At 44.5% G+C, this 14820-nt stretch overlaps 1 protein-coding gene across 1 annotated transcript in view; it reads left to right on the top strand.

Annotated features, from left to right (window-relative positions):
• The first annotated feature begins 446 nt into the window (after nt 1–446).
• The window catches only part of pafah1b1a (platelet-activating factor acetylhydrolase 1b, regulatory subunit 1a), a 29668-nt gene continuing 15294 nt past the window's right edge, over nt 447–14820 (top strand). The window contains exons 1-2 of the mRNA XM_062472822.1: nt 447–621; nt 7144–7490. Coding sequence (XP_062328806.1) covers nt 7459–7490 — 32 coding nt within the window. The 5' untranslated portion in view covers nt 447–621; nt 7144–7458. The remainder of the gene's footprint in view (nt 622–7143; nt 7491–14820) is intronic.

Below are 14820 nucleotides of genomic sequence, written 5' to 3'. Positions count from 1 at the left end.
CTAACTACTCTCTTTGTCAATCTGCATATTGCAAGCTTTGTTGAAAAGCATGAAATATTTTTATATTAATTTCCTATTTTTGGCAATGCACAAGCACATGAGTTACAGTTTTAAATAACCTACATATGCGACAAGGGTTTTGCTCTCAATTCTGGACATTTAAATAGCTAGCAAACATACTAATAGTAGCCTAGTGCAGAGATAATTAAAATATTTTCATGGAATTTAAATGCCGTCAAAATGCAATTATTTGATTGATTGTTTTATGCAGTTTTTCGTAGCGAATGAAGAATAATTGAATACCTCCAGAAAGACACAGGTTGAATTGTAAGTTCATAAAAATGTATTTAAAAAAATATATATTCCACAAAAAATATGGCTGTGCTCAAGGGCGTGCGCGCCGCTGTCAGTTGGCTAACGCAAGCTCGTGCGCATGCCCGGTTTCAGAGTCCGGACTCCGAAGGCGAATGCGGTACGGAAAAAAACAAGGATTGCTAGAGAGACAAGACGTTACACTTCACCTCGAGAACATTAGTCCTTTATTTTGGAACATCATTACGAAACCCTCTTGGGTTGCATGATTGCTCCAACTGGCTAAAGATCTCCAGTATAAACAATAGGGTAAGTTAAAGTAGTTTTCGCATCCTAAAGGCAGTCAGTATCGAAGAAATCTAGCTAGGTAGGGAAAATGACGATGTGGCTGTAATTTTTGCGCCTCCTTTCGATGTCTCAAAATGGCGGATAGGCCGCTTGGAGCAGCAGGTAGCTGGTCAAGAGAGTTGAATGTTAAAATGTAAACTGTCTGACTTTACAGATTGCTCATAATCGACAATAGATTTAGGCAATTGTTGTAAGTTAATTAACATTATTTGGTTCTCTACAGGGTTGTTTTGACAAATTTATGTGGTTGCCGATTTGATTCCAATGTCAACTTTCTGAATGCAAAACTTGCCCTGGCAGCTGCCAGATGGCTACCGCCGGTAAGCATCCTAGCCATCGGATTGACACTAGCACTGGGTGGTAATATTTCAACAACGAGCCGACAAATAACAATTTACATTTTTTTTTACAATTTTGCAGTCGGGTTACACCAAGCACAGCCCGAAAACAAAGTATCACAGTAGCTATCTAATTACACTGCTGCATGATCTGGCAAGTTATTGCAGATCAAAGAGCTAGCTAACGCCACTACAATAATTTCAACTAGACAATCCATGTTGAATTTGATATTTCCTATGCTCGACTCGATCTCATGCGTTAAAAAAAATCCTTCGAATCGTGACGCTTGCTAGCTAAACTGTTAGCAAGCCCGTGTCGCCCTTACTACTAGTAATACTAGACAACTGCATGTCTGACGATCCAATGCAATGTAGGTCATGCTCAGTAAAATTGGCCGTTTTCATTTTAAAACAACTTGCAGTTACCATGGTGTTATATATATATATATAACATAGTTGATCAGCTCTGTACGCAGTGTCAGTCAGAAAAGAAGTTCTGCGCTAACGCGACCAGCTACAGTACGTCTCTACAGTACTGAAGCAAGTCCTATTTTGGAAAAGGGCGTAGCTAGAGCTAGCCTACCACTGCCAGCTAATCAGACAGTTAACATTACCATATTTATATTATTTGGTTGTCCCTATAAATTGGACATAGTCATGATCAAATCTGAAAGAAACATCTCTTTCTGAACATGGCACTAGAAGTTTATTTTTTATTTTTTTTATCTTAACGTTTGTGTCATAAGCTAGCTAGCTGGGTTGTTTTGACTTTAGTCAGAATCAACATTGATATCTTGAAATGGAGTTGTTTTGGTTTACTTTATGTTTACTTGGATAACATCACTTAAGTGTTATAAATGGCCAGCGTGTGTCGTTAAGTCGTGACGGCAACAGACAAGGGTGGAGCACACCAGAGAAAATATAGGTAGCCTAGGTCTAGCTAATAGGCTAACGATGACGGTGACGGGTTGAGGCATTAACATTTCTCTACTGTATCTACCAGCCTCGAACCGATATTTATTCGACATTGTTTAATGAACATATTGCCATGGGTGGGCGACTGGTAGATGGCACAAATTATATAAAAGTTTGCCAGTCCATCCCCTAATGCAAGATGGTTATGCTAGCTCTAATACTCTGTGCCCTGAAATGCTTTCCGCTGAAACTGACAAGTCACTTTCTCCCTTGTCCGCCTTGTTGACGGGTTCCGCTTCTTGTTTGTAACTATCTTGCCAGTTGATGTTCAGTGAGCTTGAAATGGAGGAAAGAGCCTGGTTCCTACATGTGTAACTCCGGATATATTGAGACGGTGTCTATGAGTGGAGACTCGATGTGTACCCAAAGTCTGTAACCCAGCTTTGTTTTTGTCTGTTTGGTGAGCGTGGCAACAATTCTGGGACTGTTGTTGTTCAACTTTGTCTAAACTGACTGGTCATCTGAGTGCAGTCTTGTACCAAAGCCCTGTAGTGATGCAAAGGTTTATTTCTAGCCATGTTTTTATTTATTTTTTCTGCTACGTTGCTAGCAGTCTTGTCACCAAACTCTTCACCGGCTGCTGTGTGAATTACAATAATATGAATGTAACCATGAGTGACTATGTACTCTTTTGCTGGGTATTGTGATTTTCACTTGACATATTTAAACATATTTAGTTCTATAACTTTAAGCATTATATTCAGTATCAAATATAAGATCCATATATTATTATCAGCTTATAAAGAAATCCTAAAAGGATTTCTGGTTTTAGCCTTTTATTTCTTCCTCTCTGTTTTGAGGTCCTCATCTTATCGTTAGTGCCAGCCACACAGGCAGCAGATGCCCCATGCCCAACCCCAGCCTCAAGGTTACAGTAGGACGATGCCTGACCTTCAGGATGACAGTAGCTGGCTATGCCATGGTAACAATGACCTGCCAGCAGCTAATTTGGCATATGACTTGTGTCTGGGTCACGTTCAGTTAACAGCTTAGTTCCATTGCTCATTAATGTGACACAGTAGTCAACTTCCTCTTTTCATGCCAACGTAGGTTTAAAAATTTTTTTTATATAAGTGAACGTCAAGAATTGGGGAACTAACGTGTTTTGTAATTTACATAGCTTCTGGCGGGTGGGGGGGGGGAACAAATTGTAAAAGACATCTAGTGATTATTCCTATTTTTATGGTGTATGAAGAGGCTTAAAATGAACACAGTTAATAATTTGATTGGCTTCTGTTAGTGGTTTGGCAGGTCAATGAAAATGTTACCCTGTTCCTCCTCTGACTCCCTCATCTCTGTCGCTCTGCCACTCAGTCAGCACTCCCTCGGCGGATGTGCACTCTGATCTGATAATCACGGCAATCCTATCCAGGGAAGGACTGGCAGGGGCCACGATGACGGGCCCTGCGCTGTTATTGGCCTTGCTTTTCGGCAGTGGCGGTGATCTTACACACACACTGCACGCACCACGGAGAGGTGGAATATGTCTTGCTGCCATCTGTCTTCACCGCGCTGCTAGAATATGCATGGATGAAGAGATGAGACTCATCAGTCTTTAACCTTGCCTCAGAAGATGGGGGGCTTGTATGTTCAGAATTGGCTCGGTTTGGTGTGCATCGATTGTACCGTTGCAGCTTTGTGTGAGAAGCTACTATGATTAAATGCACAATGGAAGTTCAACAGGCACAAGTCATAACCACGGTAACTGTAGGCACTGACGACCACAGTCCTGAAATGTTCACAATTCAACCCCTTTCAATTTAAACCTTTAATTCCTAAGCTGTATTTGTATAGAATACCACACTTCAACTTGTTTTGACGTTGATATGCATACTTTATGCCATTCCCTAAGGTTGTGTTACTTGTCGGGATCATGTTTTATGTTGTCCATCTGTAGCGGGTAAGAATTATCAATCAAATTTTCCTTGCAGTCAGGTGACAAGAGGTACAGTCAATGCTGAGAAAATGAATGCACTCTATATTCAAAGCTCTTTCACTCAATACAGCAGGGGTCGATGACTTGTAGTAGCCAGCAGCAAACCCAAGGCTGTTGTAGAATGTGGGTGAGAATGCAGTCATGTCGAGTAGACCAGGGCTGTTTTATCCCATTAAATTATTGCTTGTGCTAACTGCTGTCAGTATGGTTTGTTCAATTCCATTGTTTTCATAGCACCCGATTAGAGTTTTGCCACTTCTTTGTTTGTGGTATCAGAAGCATCGAACATATGCCATCTTCCAGACGTTGATAGATGTTAAGATGAGCATGTTCTTATCTGCTAATAATGAGACGACAATGGAGTAGCCTTCATTAGTTGATGACCTTTTCTTTTGTTTGTTTTTTACTCATTTGGTACTAGGATACTGTAGTCCAAGACAACTTGCTGTTTTACTTCATTCTACATGGTTTTCTGGTTACATTGTTTCATTAGAACCTAAATACCATATTCATTTAGCCATAAAGATCTAGTTAATTCTAGATTGTTTCCTTTCTCGTTCATGAATAAACGACATAAAGAAAAGCATGCATATGCACCTTACATCTCCTCTCCTTGGGCTTCTCTCATGAGGCTTGTTGGCATGGCTGTCTGCTGCCAGTTTAACCCTCGTGCTGCCTTCGGGTCACATGACCCAAAGGTTCATAACGAACCATCGTTGTGTTTACCCAATTTTACCCAATACAAAAACAAATTAAAATAATTTTCTTTTAACCTTTGCAATGTGGGGGGTCTGAGACAGCCCAACGGTTAAAAGAAAATGCTTCACTTTGTCTTTGTATGCGGTAAATCTGTCGCAATACGACGGTGGGTCACAATGACTGATGGGTCAGAATGACCCGAAGATAACACAAGGGTTAACCATCTCATAAAAAGAGACAGCAAGTATGAATTCATCTCTTGTGGGAAAAAAGGTGTTTTCATAACTACTGATGCTCCACTTGAAGGGAGCCAGGCTGCCAGCCTCAGGAGACCATGCCAACCCTCATGATTCTCTAGTCCTCTAGATCCTCAGTCTGCAGAGCCCGCTGGTTCACAAAGACAGGACAATCGATGAAGGATGTCACACATCAGATTTATGGATGCTTCATGCACTGGCAAAGCTTCTGCAGCACAATCACTTCCTCCCAGGGGGGGGCGGAGCCACATTTTCTGCTGAGCCAATTACCTTGATTGTGGCATTGTAGAAACATAGTGCCCGCCCTGATGAAACACAAATATGTTTTGCTTAATGTCATGTCTAACACATGAGTGGCTGCACACTGAGAGGCCAGCTGCTAACAACGAAGGAAGTGCTAGCCTGGCAAATATAGCCTAGGCTCATTACTGGTCTACACACTGTAGTGTACAGAGCAGCACCTCTGCCTTGATGGTACCAGCACTGTTCCTAGTGGGAATGTAGCACATGGTTCATTGACATATTTCAAAGGAGACAAACTACTTGTCCAGAATCAGACATTTTACTTTTTCACTTTCATGTTAAGTTAGCGGTTTATAACTGCCAAATATTGGTTGGATATGGGCGGGACAGTTGACATTGACCTTGACCAATGTTCTGAAACGGGTAGCCTACAGATGGTTTCCCTTTTCTCCACAGGGTTCCATAAACGGCTTCCTATGCCCCAGCTGTGGCAAAGCTAGCATGATGATGTCATGAGCGCCCCATTGGTCAATGATGTTCACAGGGAGACTCACTGCACTCTCTTTATCGGCTGCTAATAAGTTCTGCTGCATGAAAGTCCATCGCTGATAAGAATGTCAGGACGGGTGTTTGTTTTAGTCATAGTCTCAGGCACTGAGATCTATCAGCCGTGTTGCACATGCATGTTGACAAACGAGGATAGTTTAAATGCTCCTATCCATAGTTTCATCATCTGAGGTGTTTCCTGTACCTAGAGCAGGGGCTTCAGATCAGGCTGCTCCTATCTGGACCATTTAGCGTTACTGTAGTGGACTAATGGCCGGATGGCCGCTCTTCTCCTGGTTCATTTGGGGATCTCTCTGCCTATTCTTAGCCAGCTAGCTTTTTAAGAAGCAGTCCTGTTTGTTGGCGGTAAGCTCAAGTGACTTGGCGCGCTGCAGCTTTATTTACTGGTGTGTCTGAGATTTAGCTCTTTGGGTCCCAGTAGACATAAAAGGCTTGGTTGCCAGGAGTGCAGTCCACAGGGCTGCGTTATGATTGTAGCCTAGGTTATTCAACTGGTTTGGTTGCATAGAACAGGACATTGGTGTTTTCTAACAGGTACTTACTACTGTATTATATGGTTTGTTCATCTCAATGCATTCTGCCTGTGTTGTTTGTCTTACCACACCTGCTGGTGTATAGCATTTACAATATTATCAGGTGAACAACCTCAACTGCGAATAAGTAAATAGTTAAGAAAACCAGCCAGTAGTGAAAGTTGTGGGGTTTGTCTTGAGTAGGTTGGCCGTTACACTATGCCACTGTGTCTTGATTTCTGCCTTTTAGTTTGGTTGAAGGGGGAAATGAAGTAGGCTGCTTCTGGAATCTAGGTCATCTGTTCCTCCTCTTCATGTCAGGAACTCCCCACAGGGGCAGGCGATGTCCTCAGACAAAACTAGCAACATGCCAGTCCACATCGGTGGTGTTGGACAAAGGAGATGGCTGGGTGAGGGGCGGATGGTATAGATTGATTGATGCTGAAATACCTCACCTTAAGGATGTTTGTTTCAGTGCTGTTACCCATCTCATATCACATTCTCATGAAAGTTGTTGACTGGGTCTAGACAACCTCGTCTTGAGTGGCTGATTGGCTTATTTATTTTGGCATCAATGGTTGTCTCTTTACCATTACACCGAAAGGAAGATGGATCCCGATCTCTCTGCTTCAACTGTTATCTCTGGCTGAGACTCCATGCCTTCTTGTATCCCTTCATCATCCCTTCCCCCTCCCTTCATGTAAGTCGTAGAGGTTCTTGTCAGGCATACCTAATACTGACCTTCTTCCTCCTCCCCCCTCTCTCTCTCTCTCTCTCTCTCTCTCTCTCTCTCTCTCTCTCTCTCTCTCTCTCTCTCTCTCTCTCTCTCTCTCTCTCTCTCTCTCTCTCTCTCTCTCTCTCTCTCTCTCTCTCTCTCTCTCTCTCTCTCTCTCTCTCTCTCTCTCTCTCTCTCTCTCTCTCTCTCTCTCTCTCTCTCTCTCTCTCTCTCTATACAGATGCTGTGTAGTCTTGGCTGGTGACTGTCTGCAGGCTCTCATCTTTTTCCTGGAGTCTGCGTGTTCGGGGGCACCTGCGTAAGTGGCAGAGCCTCCCCCAGCGAGCCAGAGTGTTTTGACCCTGCGCGTACCTGAACCAGGTGACCTGACCGCGTCCGTCGTCACACGTGTCGGTCAGCGCTCGTCCACCTCGGATTGGCACCGCTCACCTACTACCCAAGGAGACCGCTGCCACTGCAGGCCACCGCCCTCTCTGCCTGACCCCCTGACCCCCCCCCCCCCCATCCCCGGCTCTGCCCGTACCGCCCTGTCACCATGGTGCTGTCACAACGGCAACGAGACGAACTGTAAGTGACCCTTTCCTTTCACCATGTGCATCAGGACACACACCACACAACATAGTAGAGCGCTGACACGGCACCTTCCTCTACTGCTGCCTCCATCCTTCCTCTCAACCATCATGCAGATTCTTAAATGGCAGTCCATGTACAGTATCAGCTGCTGTGTGTACTGTACACTTAGCATAAAATGCTTTGTGCATTTTTCATCTCACGATTGCTGCAACCTCGGCCACGTCAGCCCCATAATGTTGTCTTCACTCAAACCTCTAATCCAAAATGAGCGCTGATAAGCAGAGCTGCGGTTCTTGTGATATGAACCAACTCGCTCATAATTGAGGCCCTGCCAGGCCTAGTGATATTGATACTTGACTTTGACCAGTAATGCTGGCAAGTCTTCATGTTGCCAGCAAACCCTTAAGTTCTAGAGTATTCATGCACCTGTATGGTTACCAGTAAGTTAATGGAAGAAGCTGGGGTCCTCTGGCAAACCTCCATGCTCTGTCACACATTTGGATCCAGACACACAAACACCACTCGCTACTCGTACCGTTGTTCTGTTCAGTCAGAGGTGTAGTGAACAAAGACACTCCCTCGCAGAAGAAGATGTATTTTATGTTGGGGTTTTTTTACCTCGAGGCCCAGCTTAAAGAATCGATTGTTAATTTACCTTGACTGCAGACATCAATTCAAGGTTTGTCCTTTAACTGTGACCTAAAGTCCAGAGGCAAGTCAGTGTCTTCATCAAGGCCCTACAACTTGTTTTTATGGCAACATGTTATGAAAGTTAAGAGGACATGATGAATGACCTAATGTTTGTGGTCTTTAAACATCTTTTGTACTACAAGGATACATGGAGACCCTAACCCCTACCCTCAGCTCCAATAATATACTTTGTGGGAAGCCGATTGCCATCTCAATCGGTGCGATATCTACAAATCCTCACCCAGAGGGATTGGTATGTGTGGAATATATAGACACGGTGTGTGTGCTGTGCAGTGGACCATTAAGTGAAGGGGAAGATGTTGGAGGCCAGGGATAAGATAACAGTGCAGCTAGCTGTAACTTAGCCCCGTAGTCTCTGTGACCTTGGTAATTAACCCCTAAGGTAGGGGATAAGAGGGTTAACCCAATGTTGGAGACATGAGGGGAGGTGTCTGTGTAGATATATCTTATATATATATATATATCTAGACTACCAGTCCTATAGATCCTTAATCCCCCCACTACCCCAAGCTGAGGGCGAGGCGGCGTCAAAGGTGGTGTTTTTTTATTAACCTGTCGAAAGACATTATGGATGTTTAATCAAATCTTGTTGATTTTTGTGCATCAGTAAAGTCCAAATTTGTTGCATATTGATCAAGCTATATTCGTTTTTCCATTAAGTTGAAAATCTTTTTATTCAATGTTTTGCTCATTATATCAGTTATCGAGCAACACAGCGGTCTTCACATGACACCAACAATGTGTTGCTCTGTTTCTGTAGGCTTGCCTCACAGACACTGGCCTGTTGGGATCAAGTGTGCTATTGGAATGCTAATCCTCCATGCGTTCCCTATTGAGGAGACTGGACTCCTCACACTTTTTGTCCTCTCCGTTATATAAGAGCTAGGCCAGCCCGTCGCTGACAGGAAACCAAATTGGGCCTGTTGCACCCTTAGAGCTGTGCTATCGCTTCAGTGGCATTCCATCCAACTGAAGCGTCCGTTGGCCGCGATAGCCAGCTCACTGAGAGCCTGTTGACAGTAAACCACCACCCCACACATCTCATTTACCAACCGCTCGCCTCGGCCCTGCGAGCGGGAAACCTGGTGGCCATTTTGATTAATTACTGCAAAAACAATGGGTTGAAGAGGAAGGTGGTGGGGTGGGATGGTGACAGTGATCAGCTGACCCTTCCCTGTGTAGTCAGTCTTGGGGCCCCTGCTCTCTTTTGACATGGTTTGTTTTGTGTTTTTTTCTGTCAAGCCTCACACAAATGGAACTTGTTCCCATTCTATTCATGCTTCTTTTAAGGCCTCCAGTGTTTTGGTGCCCCAACTACTTGGAAGGGCCTTTTCAGACCATGTGATAGCTTCTATAAATTGCCTTCTCTTTAGAGAGAATGTCCACAGTAAGACAACGTTGGTTGGCTTGTGATGTAACACGTTCCTTAGATAGGTTAATGTGACGAGCAAAGCCTACAGATGCTGTTACTGCGGGCTCCTTGAGTAACTATAGTTTTTTACTGATTCACAGCAAAGTAGGGCGAGTTTATATTCTGAGACCAGGTGCAAGTGTCAGATGTTATGACGGCATCGTATCTTTGCAGCCAGATTGTTCTTATTTGCATAGACGATGAAAAGCACAATTGTGTTGTTTTTGTTCCTGGGTCAGAGGATTCATACCTGGAGGCCTTCAGTAAAAATAGATGCAGAACACAGCCTACCCACCTACCCACTCCACTTAAGACCTGCAGGCTGCTTTCTGCAGATGGGCCATGTTAATAGCCTCTTTTTTCCTCCTGCTCCACAAAGAAATTCCATTCAGTGTTTTCCAGGCCCTTAGTGTTAGATGTTTCATGTGACCCAGGCCCTCTGTCCATAGGCTCCTGTTTGTACATGTTGTGATGTAACACGGTGAACGTTCAAGATTACGGTAAGAAAGTACATGGGAGTGACTGCTTGTGGTACAGGGTAGCACTGAAGCACCAGACCGGCACATACAGCCCTTTGATCCCTGTGCATGTGGCAGACGGATTTACAACCTACTTAATTACCCCAATGTTCTTTTCACTGTTGATCGTTATGTAATCATTTGATTGGTAGGCTATTAATTCTTGGCCATGTCGGTTTCTGTAGTCTTTGGGTAACGTCGCTGTATTGGTTGGGGTGACGTTGTTGTTTGGTTGGCGTTTAGGTCTAACCTTCACTCTGCTGATACGGAGACTTGACATGAAACGCAGTGTCATGTTATGACAGTTTAAGTTGATGGCAGTGTCGTTGTAAACCACTTGTGGCTGCTGCTGTGTTTGCGGTTACTGGTTAGTGGATTTGGCTTCTATGAGAAATGCCCACATGTTGTTCCTAGGCCTGGCTCCTGGTGTGCTGGGATATTGAGCTCATCTGGGTGTGGCTGCAGGGGGTCCACCAGCTATATGGATCCATCCCCTGGGCCTCAGACACAGACAGAAAAACTGATGGATGGATTTCATTACAACCCCTCTGATGTTCCCAATCGTCTCTGATGGAGCTTAGTCATTCACAGTCCCTGCACAGAAGAAAACAAACAAAAAACAACCTGCAACAACTAAAGGTGTCGGTTGTAGGTAGAATATGGAAACTGGATATTACTGCTTTATGATGGCACATGTAGGCCAAACCCGTTTGTGTCTAGTTTAATTCTGTAAAAAATAAGCTCTTTTTTTGTGGTCAGTTGAATAACGGCTTGCTGGCATGGCATCTCAAACTGCTATGGTAACATAAAAGGCCGTATTTTTTCATCACACGGTAATCTTAACGGTAACCTGTTGTTCTTGGGCTGCCGTGCATAGACCCGACCAAACAAAGAGAGATCACCATTTAGGGTCTGAATGCAGAGCAAATAGTATTTTATGCAGTACATAAGCTTGCATTTCATCAAGCAGATTTTCTATAATCGCACCATTTTCCCCACCCCCTTCATGCTCACAGCTACCTATATCTGACTGCTACTCCTAACCCCGCTCAATCTGTGTGTGCACACGCTCCCCAGTGTCTTTGGTAGAGGCCTTAACCAGCCAGAATAATATAACAGATTGAAGTTGACGCCCGCCACTCCTCAGAGGTGTGGTGTCTGAAGAGCCCACCAAATCCCTTTAGGGCTGCAGTGGAGGAAGGAGGAGGCTGGGCAAGTCATTTGAGGTCGATTGGTTTTCAAATGATGAGTCCTGAAATGCAGCAGACAGGCATGACTATAACTATTGAGCTGTCAATACACACCTATGTGTGGCCGAGGGCTGGACTGGCCTGGCCCTAACCTTCATCCTCCCCTCCCCTTCATGGCCTCAGCCACCATGTCATCATGTTCCTGTGAGTTCCACACAGCAGTACAGATTTCCGTCCCGAGTGCTCTCTGCTACCCATCCAGCATACTGAGATCCTCTAATCTGATCTCTAACCAGTCAGTTTCATTTAAACTGGCGCCTGTGCTGTCTGGGTGGGGGCGGGGGTGGGGGGGGGGGGCATTAGCTGGCTGGCTTAAGATAGGTGGGTCTATCTTAGAGGTAAGTTAACTACTCTATGGCAAGGAATTAAAGTGAAGGGGATCAGAGAAGGCTATAAACTCACGATACAGATCAATTCACCCTCCATTTTGTGCGCCTTTTTATTCATTTGGAACGGGTTGGTTAACTGATGAATAGCTGCAGGTGCGACTCTAAATTGTCCAAGTGTAATGACCTGGACCTGGAGTTTTCCACCAACCAGATAAGTCCCAGCTGACTAAGGTGGAGAGGATTGGCCTCCGTCTTCTCCAAGCTACGAACGCGAAACATCTCTTTCCCTGTCACAAATCTCTGATATATCTTTAAAAATGTCCCCTGCTCTCGTTTCTCTCCCCTCCCCCATCTGTTAGCGGACATACATCTTATCCACAGCTACCTTCCACTCCAGTGATCATGCCTTCATGCCCCCCACAACCAGACAGCCATCTTACCAACTTGAATCCCAGCAGCAGAGCGAGAAGCAAAGTCCCTTGCCTGGGTTAGAAGCCCAGTATGATTCTATGGCTGATCACACAGGAAGTTAACTTTAACGAAGCAGACCTTTACTGTCCTCTGCCTAGTATTACCGTCTACCTAGAAAATCTATATTAGACAGCATTCCTGCCACTAATGAATGGCTTTGCCAGTGGCCTTGGCTCATCCCTCTTGTGTGTGCTAAGAGGTATGCAGAGGGTTTACGTCACCCCCCACTGCTGTTGACGCAAAGGTTATCACTTCACAGGCTAGCGAGAAAAACTCATAACAGTGACAGTGTCAGTGATGTCATGCTCTAAAATAACAGTCAAGCAGAAAAACATGCAGCCCATTGAGAATGAGTGGGAGTACATACATAGGCTCCATGCTAAACCAGTTCCCCCTCATTTTCTATATATACTGTTTTTATATTTTCTCTCTGACACCTGTTATTGATATTCTTGTGAAAGAGTTTGAGAGTGTGCACACACTTAATGGCCAGACTTCGATATCTATAGGAGTGAGACAACAGATAAGTACCACAAAGTACAGCGAGCTAAATCCTATAGATGGAGCGAATTTTATATGTGACGAGGGACGTCTTCCAAAGCTTCCCCCATAAAACATTTAACGGGAGCGCTGAAAGGTCCGTTGATCCACGGGCTGCTCTTGTGTGATATACAATGTGGCTTTAGACGGGTTGCATTGCTGAATGCATTAGCCCAGCAGGAAAAGCAAGGGTTACTTATTGGGAAGTCAATGAAGAGATAAGTAGCCAACTTTCAGGCCAAATGTGTGTTGTGAGTTGGGAATCAGCTTGGTTTGACAGAAATATCTGTATTGTGTCTCTTTAGGCATTTCAGTGATATGATTGTGAATATTGAGGGGTGCGGCCGGGGGTGCGGTGTGGTAGCTGAGCAGTCGCGCTGCAATGTGGTGATGTGGAAGCGGATGTGCGAGCTGCAAACTCTCGGGAGGAAGTGATGTCAGTTCCAGGCGGGCGGGCGAGCGCTCCCTCGCTTCTCTCTAAGGGATGAGGTAATGCTGCCTCTACCGTCACACAGAAAGAAACGCCTCTGTAGTTTATCGCCCGTGAAACAGTCTCTGTGACGCTCGGATGCCAGCCATGCCTTGAATGCCGTCTCTACAGACTATTATAGGATAGTAGGATAGGTTGCCGTGACACAATTGTGGCTTAAGGTTTCTTTAAGTTGTGCAGTACCTTGTTTCAGTTTTTGATTGGATGCATTCAGATCAATAATGTTAGCATGTTTTATTATGGTATAGTCATACTTCTCAGTACACAATTATTGTGTGAACAGAGTGATGTATGACATGTTGACAGACAGTCTGTTCTAGTGGCGCTCTCATTAGCTGCATAATGGATCCAGAGCTCTACATGCCAGAATCAAACTAGTAAACAAAAAGCACCCCACTGTACTTTGTGAGCGAGGACATCTTTTGTTACTTCTGAGCTGACTGTCTCTGCCCACTCATGATGACACCACTCACTGCTCTCTCTCTCTCTCTCTCTCTCTCTCTCTCTCTCTCACTCTCACTCTCACTCTCACTCTCACTCTCACTCTCTCACTCACTCACTCACAGTGGGCTGCTAGTCGTCATGGAAACCAGCCTGTATTCTCCAGCCATCTAGTGTTGGTCCATCTCTCCCTCCTCTTTTCTCTTCCTATCTATACTCTCCCCCCCCCCCCTGCTCTGCCCTTCTTTTCCCTCCCTGTCTCCTGTTTTCACCTCAGCGCCTGCCGCATAGTGAGAGTGTGGAATGTGTATGTATATATATATATTTCCAGCGGCCCCAGAGGTCGAGGTGGGAGAGCTGTATCTTCACTGCAGTGCTGCAGCATCTTGACGGCTGTCAACACACCAGTACACTGATACTATTGTCCCTCTATGTCATTGGCTGTCAGTCACCACACATTCCAACTTCACGTGAAGCAAGAATTGCAGAAATCACGGAGGCTCTCTGGCTGATATGATATTCACCCAAGGAACTGAGTTGGAACAAACACTGTATAGCTCAATTGGGAACTGGAATCTGAATAGTCGGCACAACCCCAGTAATTGCATAGTGACCTGTGTGACAATGGATAGTGATGGGAAGATGGGTAATATCTCTTCTGGGCTCTAATAGCATCCCCTCATGCAGGGGCTTGTGTAGAAGAAACAAGGTCTGTGTCCTCCATCAGTTTGACTTGGTTCTGGAGTTAGAGAAAAAAAACAGACCAGATATGAGATATTGTCTTCTAGGTTTCTCTAAGGCATGAAAGTTAAACAGCTCATTTGTTGAGTGAAAACTCCAGTTTAAAACTGCTCACTTCCCAGTTTGAGCATAGGACATACTAAATACACAGGGGGTAAAAATAAATGAGAATCCAGAATCAATATCAATCAATATAGTAAAATCAATAAACAATCATTATTATAATCTAAGACATTTAAGGTAAAACTTGCTCTAACGATCAGGATTAACTTGCCAATGCTCAATCCTTCCATTTCTCCCAGATGTATGCTTAGGGAGACTGAGAACAGGATTTGGTGTGGCTGTGTGTAGGACACTGGGCAGCTTTTGTTTGGCCACTTAGCCGAGAGGTCCACAAAGAGACATTGTGTATGCAGCGGCTG

Source organism: Osmerus eperlanus, chromosome 11 (assembly GCF_963692335.1).
Source record: "Osmerus eperlanus chromosome 11, fOsmEpe2.1, whole genome shotgun sequence".
Taxonomy (NCBI): domain Eukaryota; kingdom Metazoa; phylum Chordata; class Actinopteri; order Osmeriformes; family Osmeridae; genus Osmerus; species Osmerus eperlanus.
The sequence above is the reverse complement of the archived record's forward strand: the minus strand, read 5'-3'. Positions and strand labels throughout refer to the sequence as shown.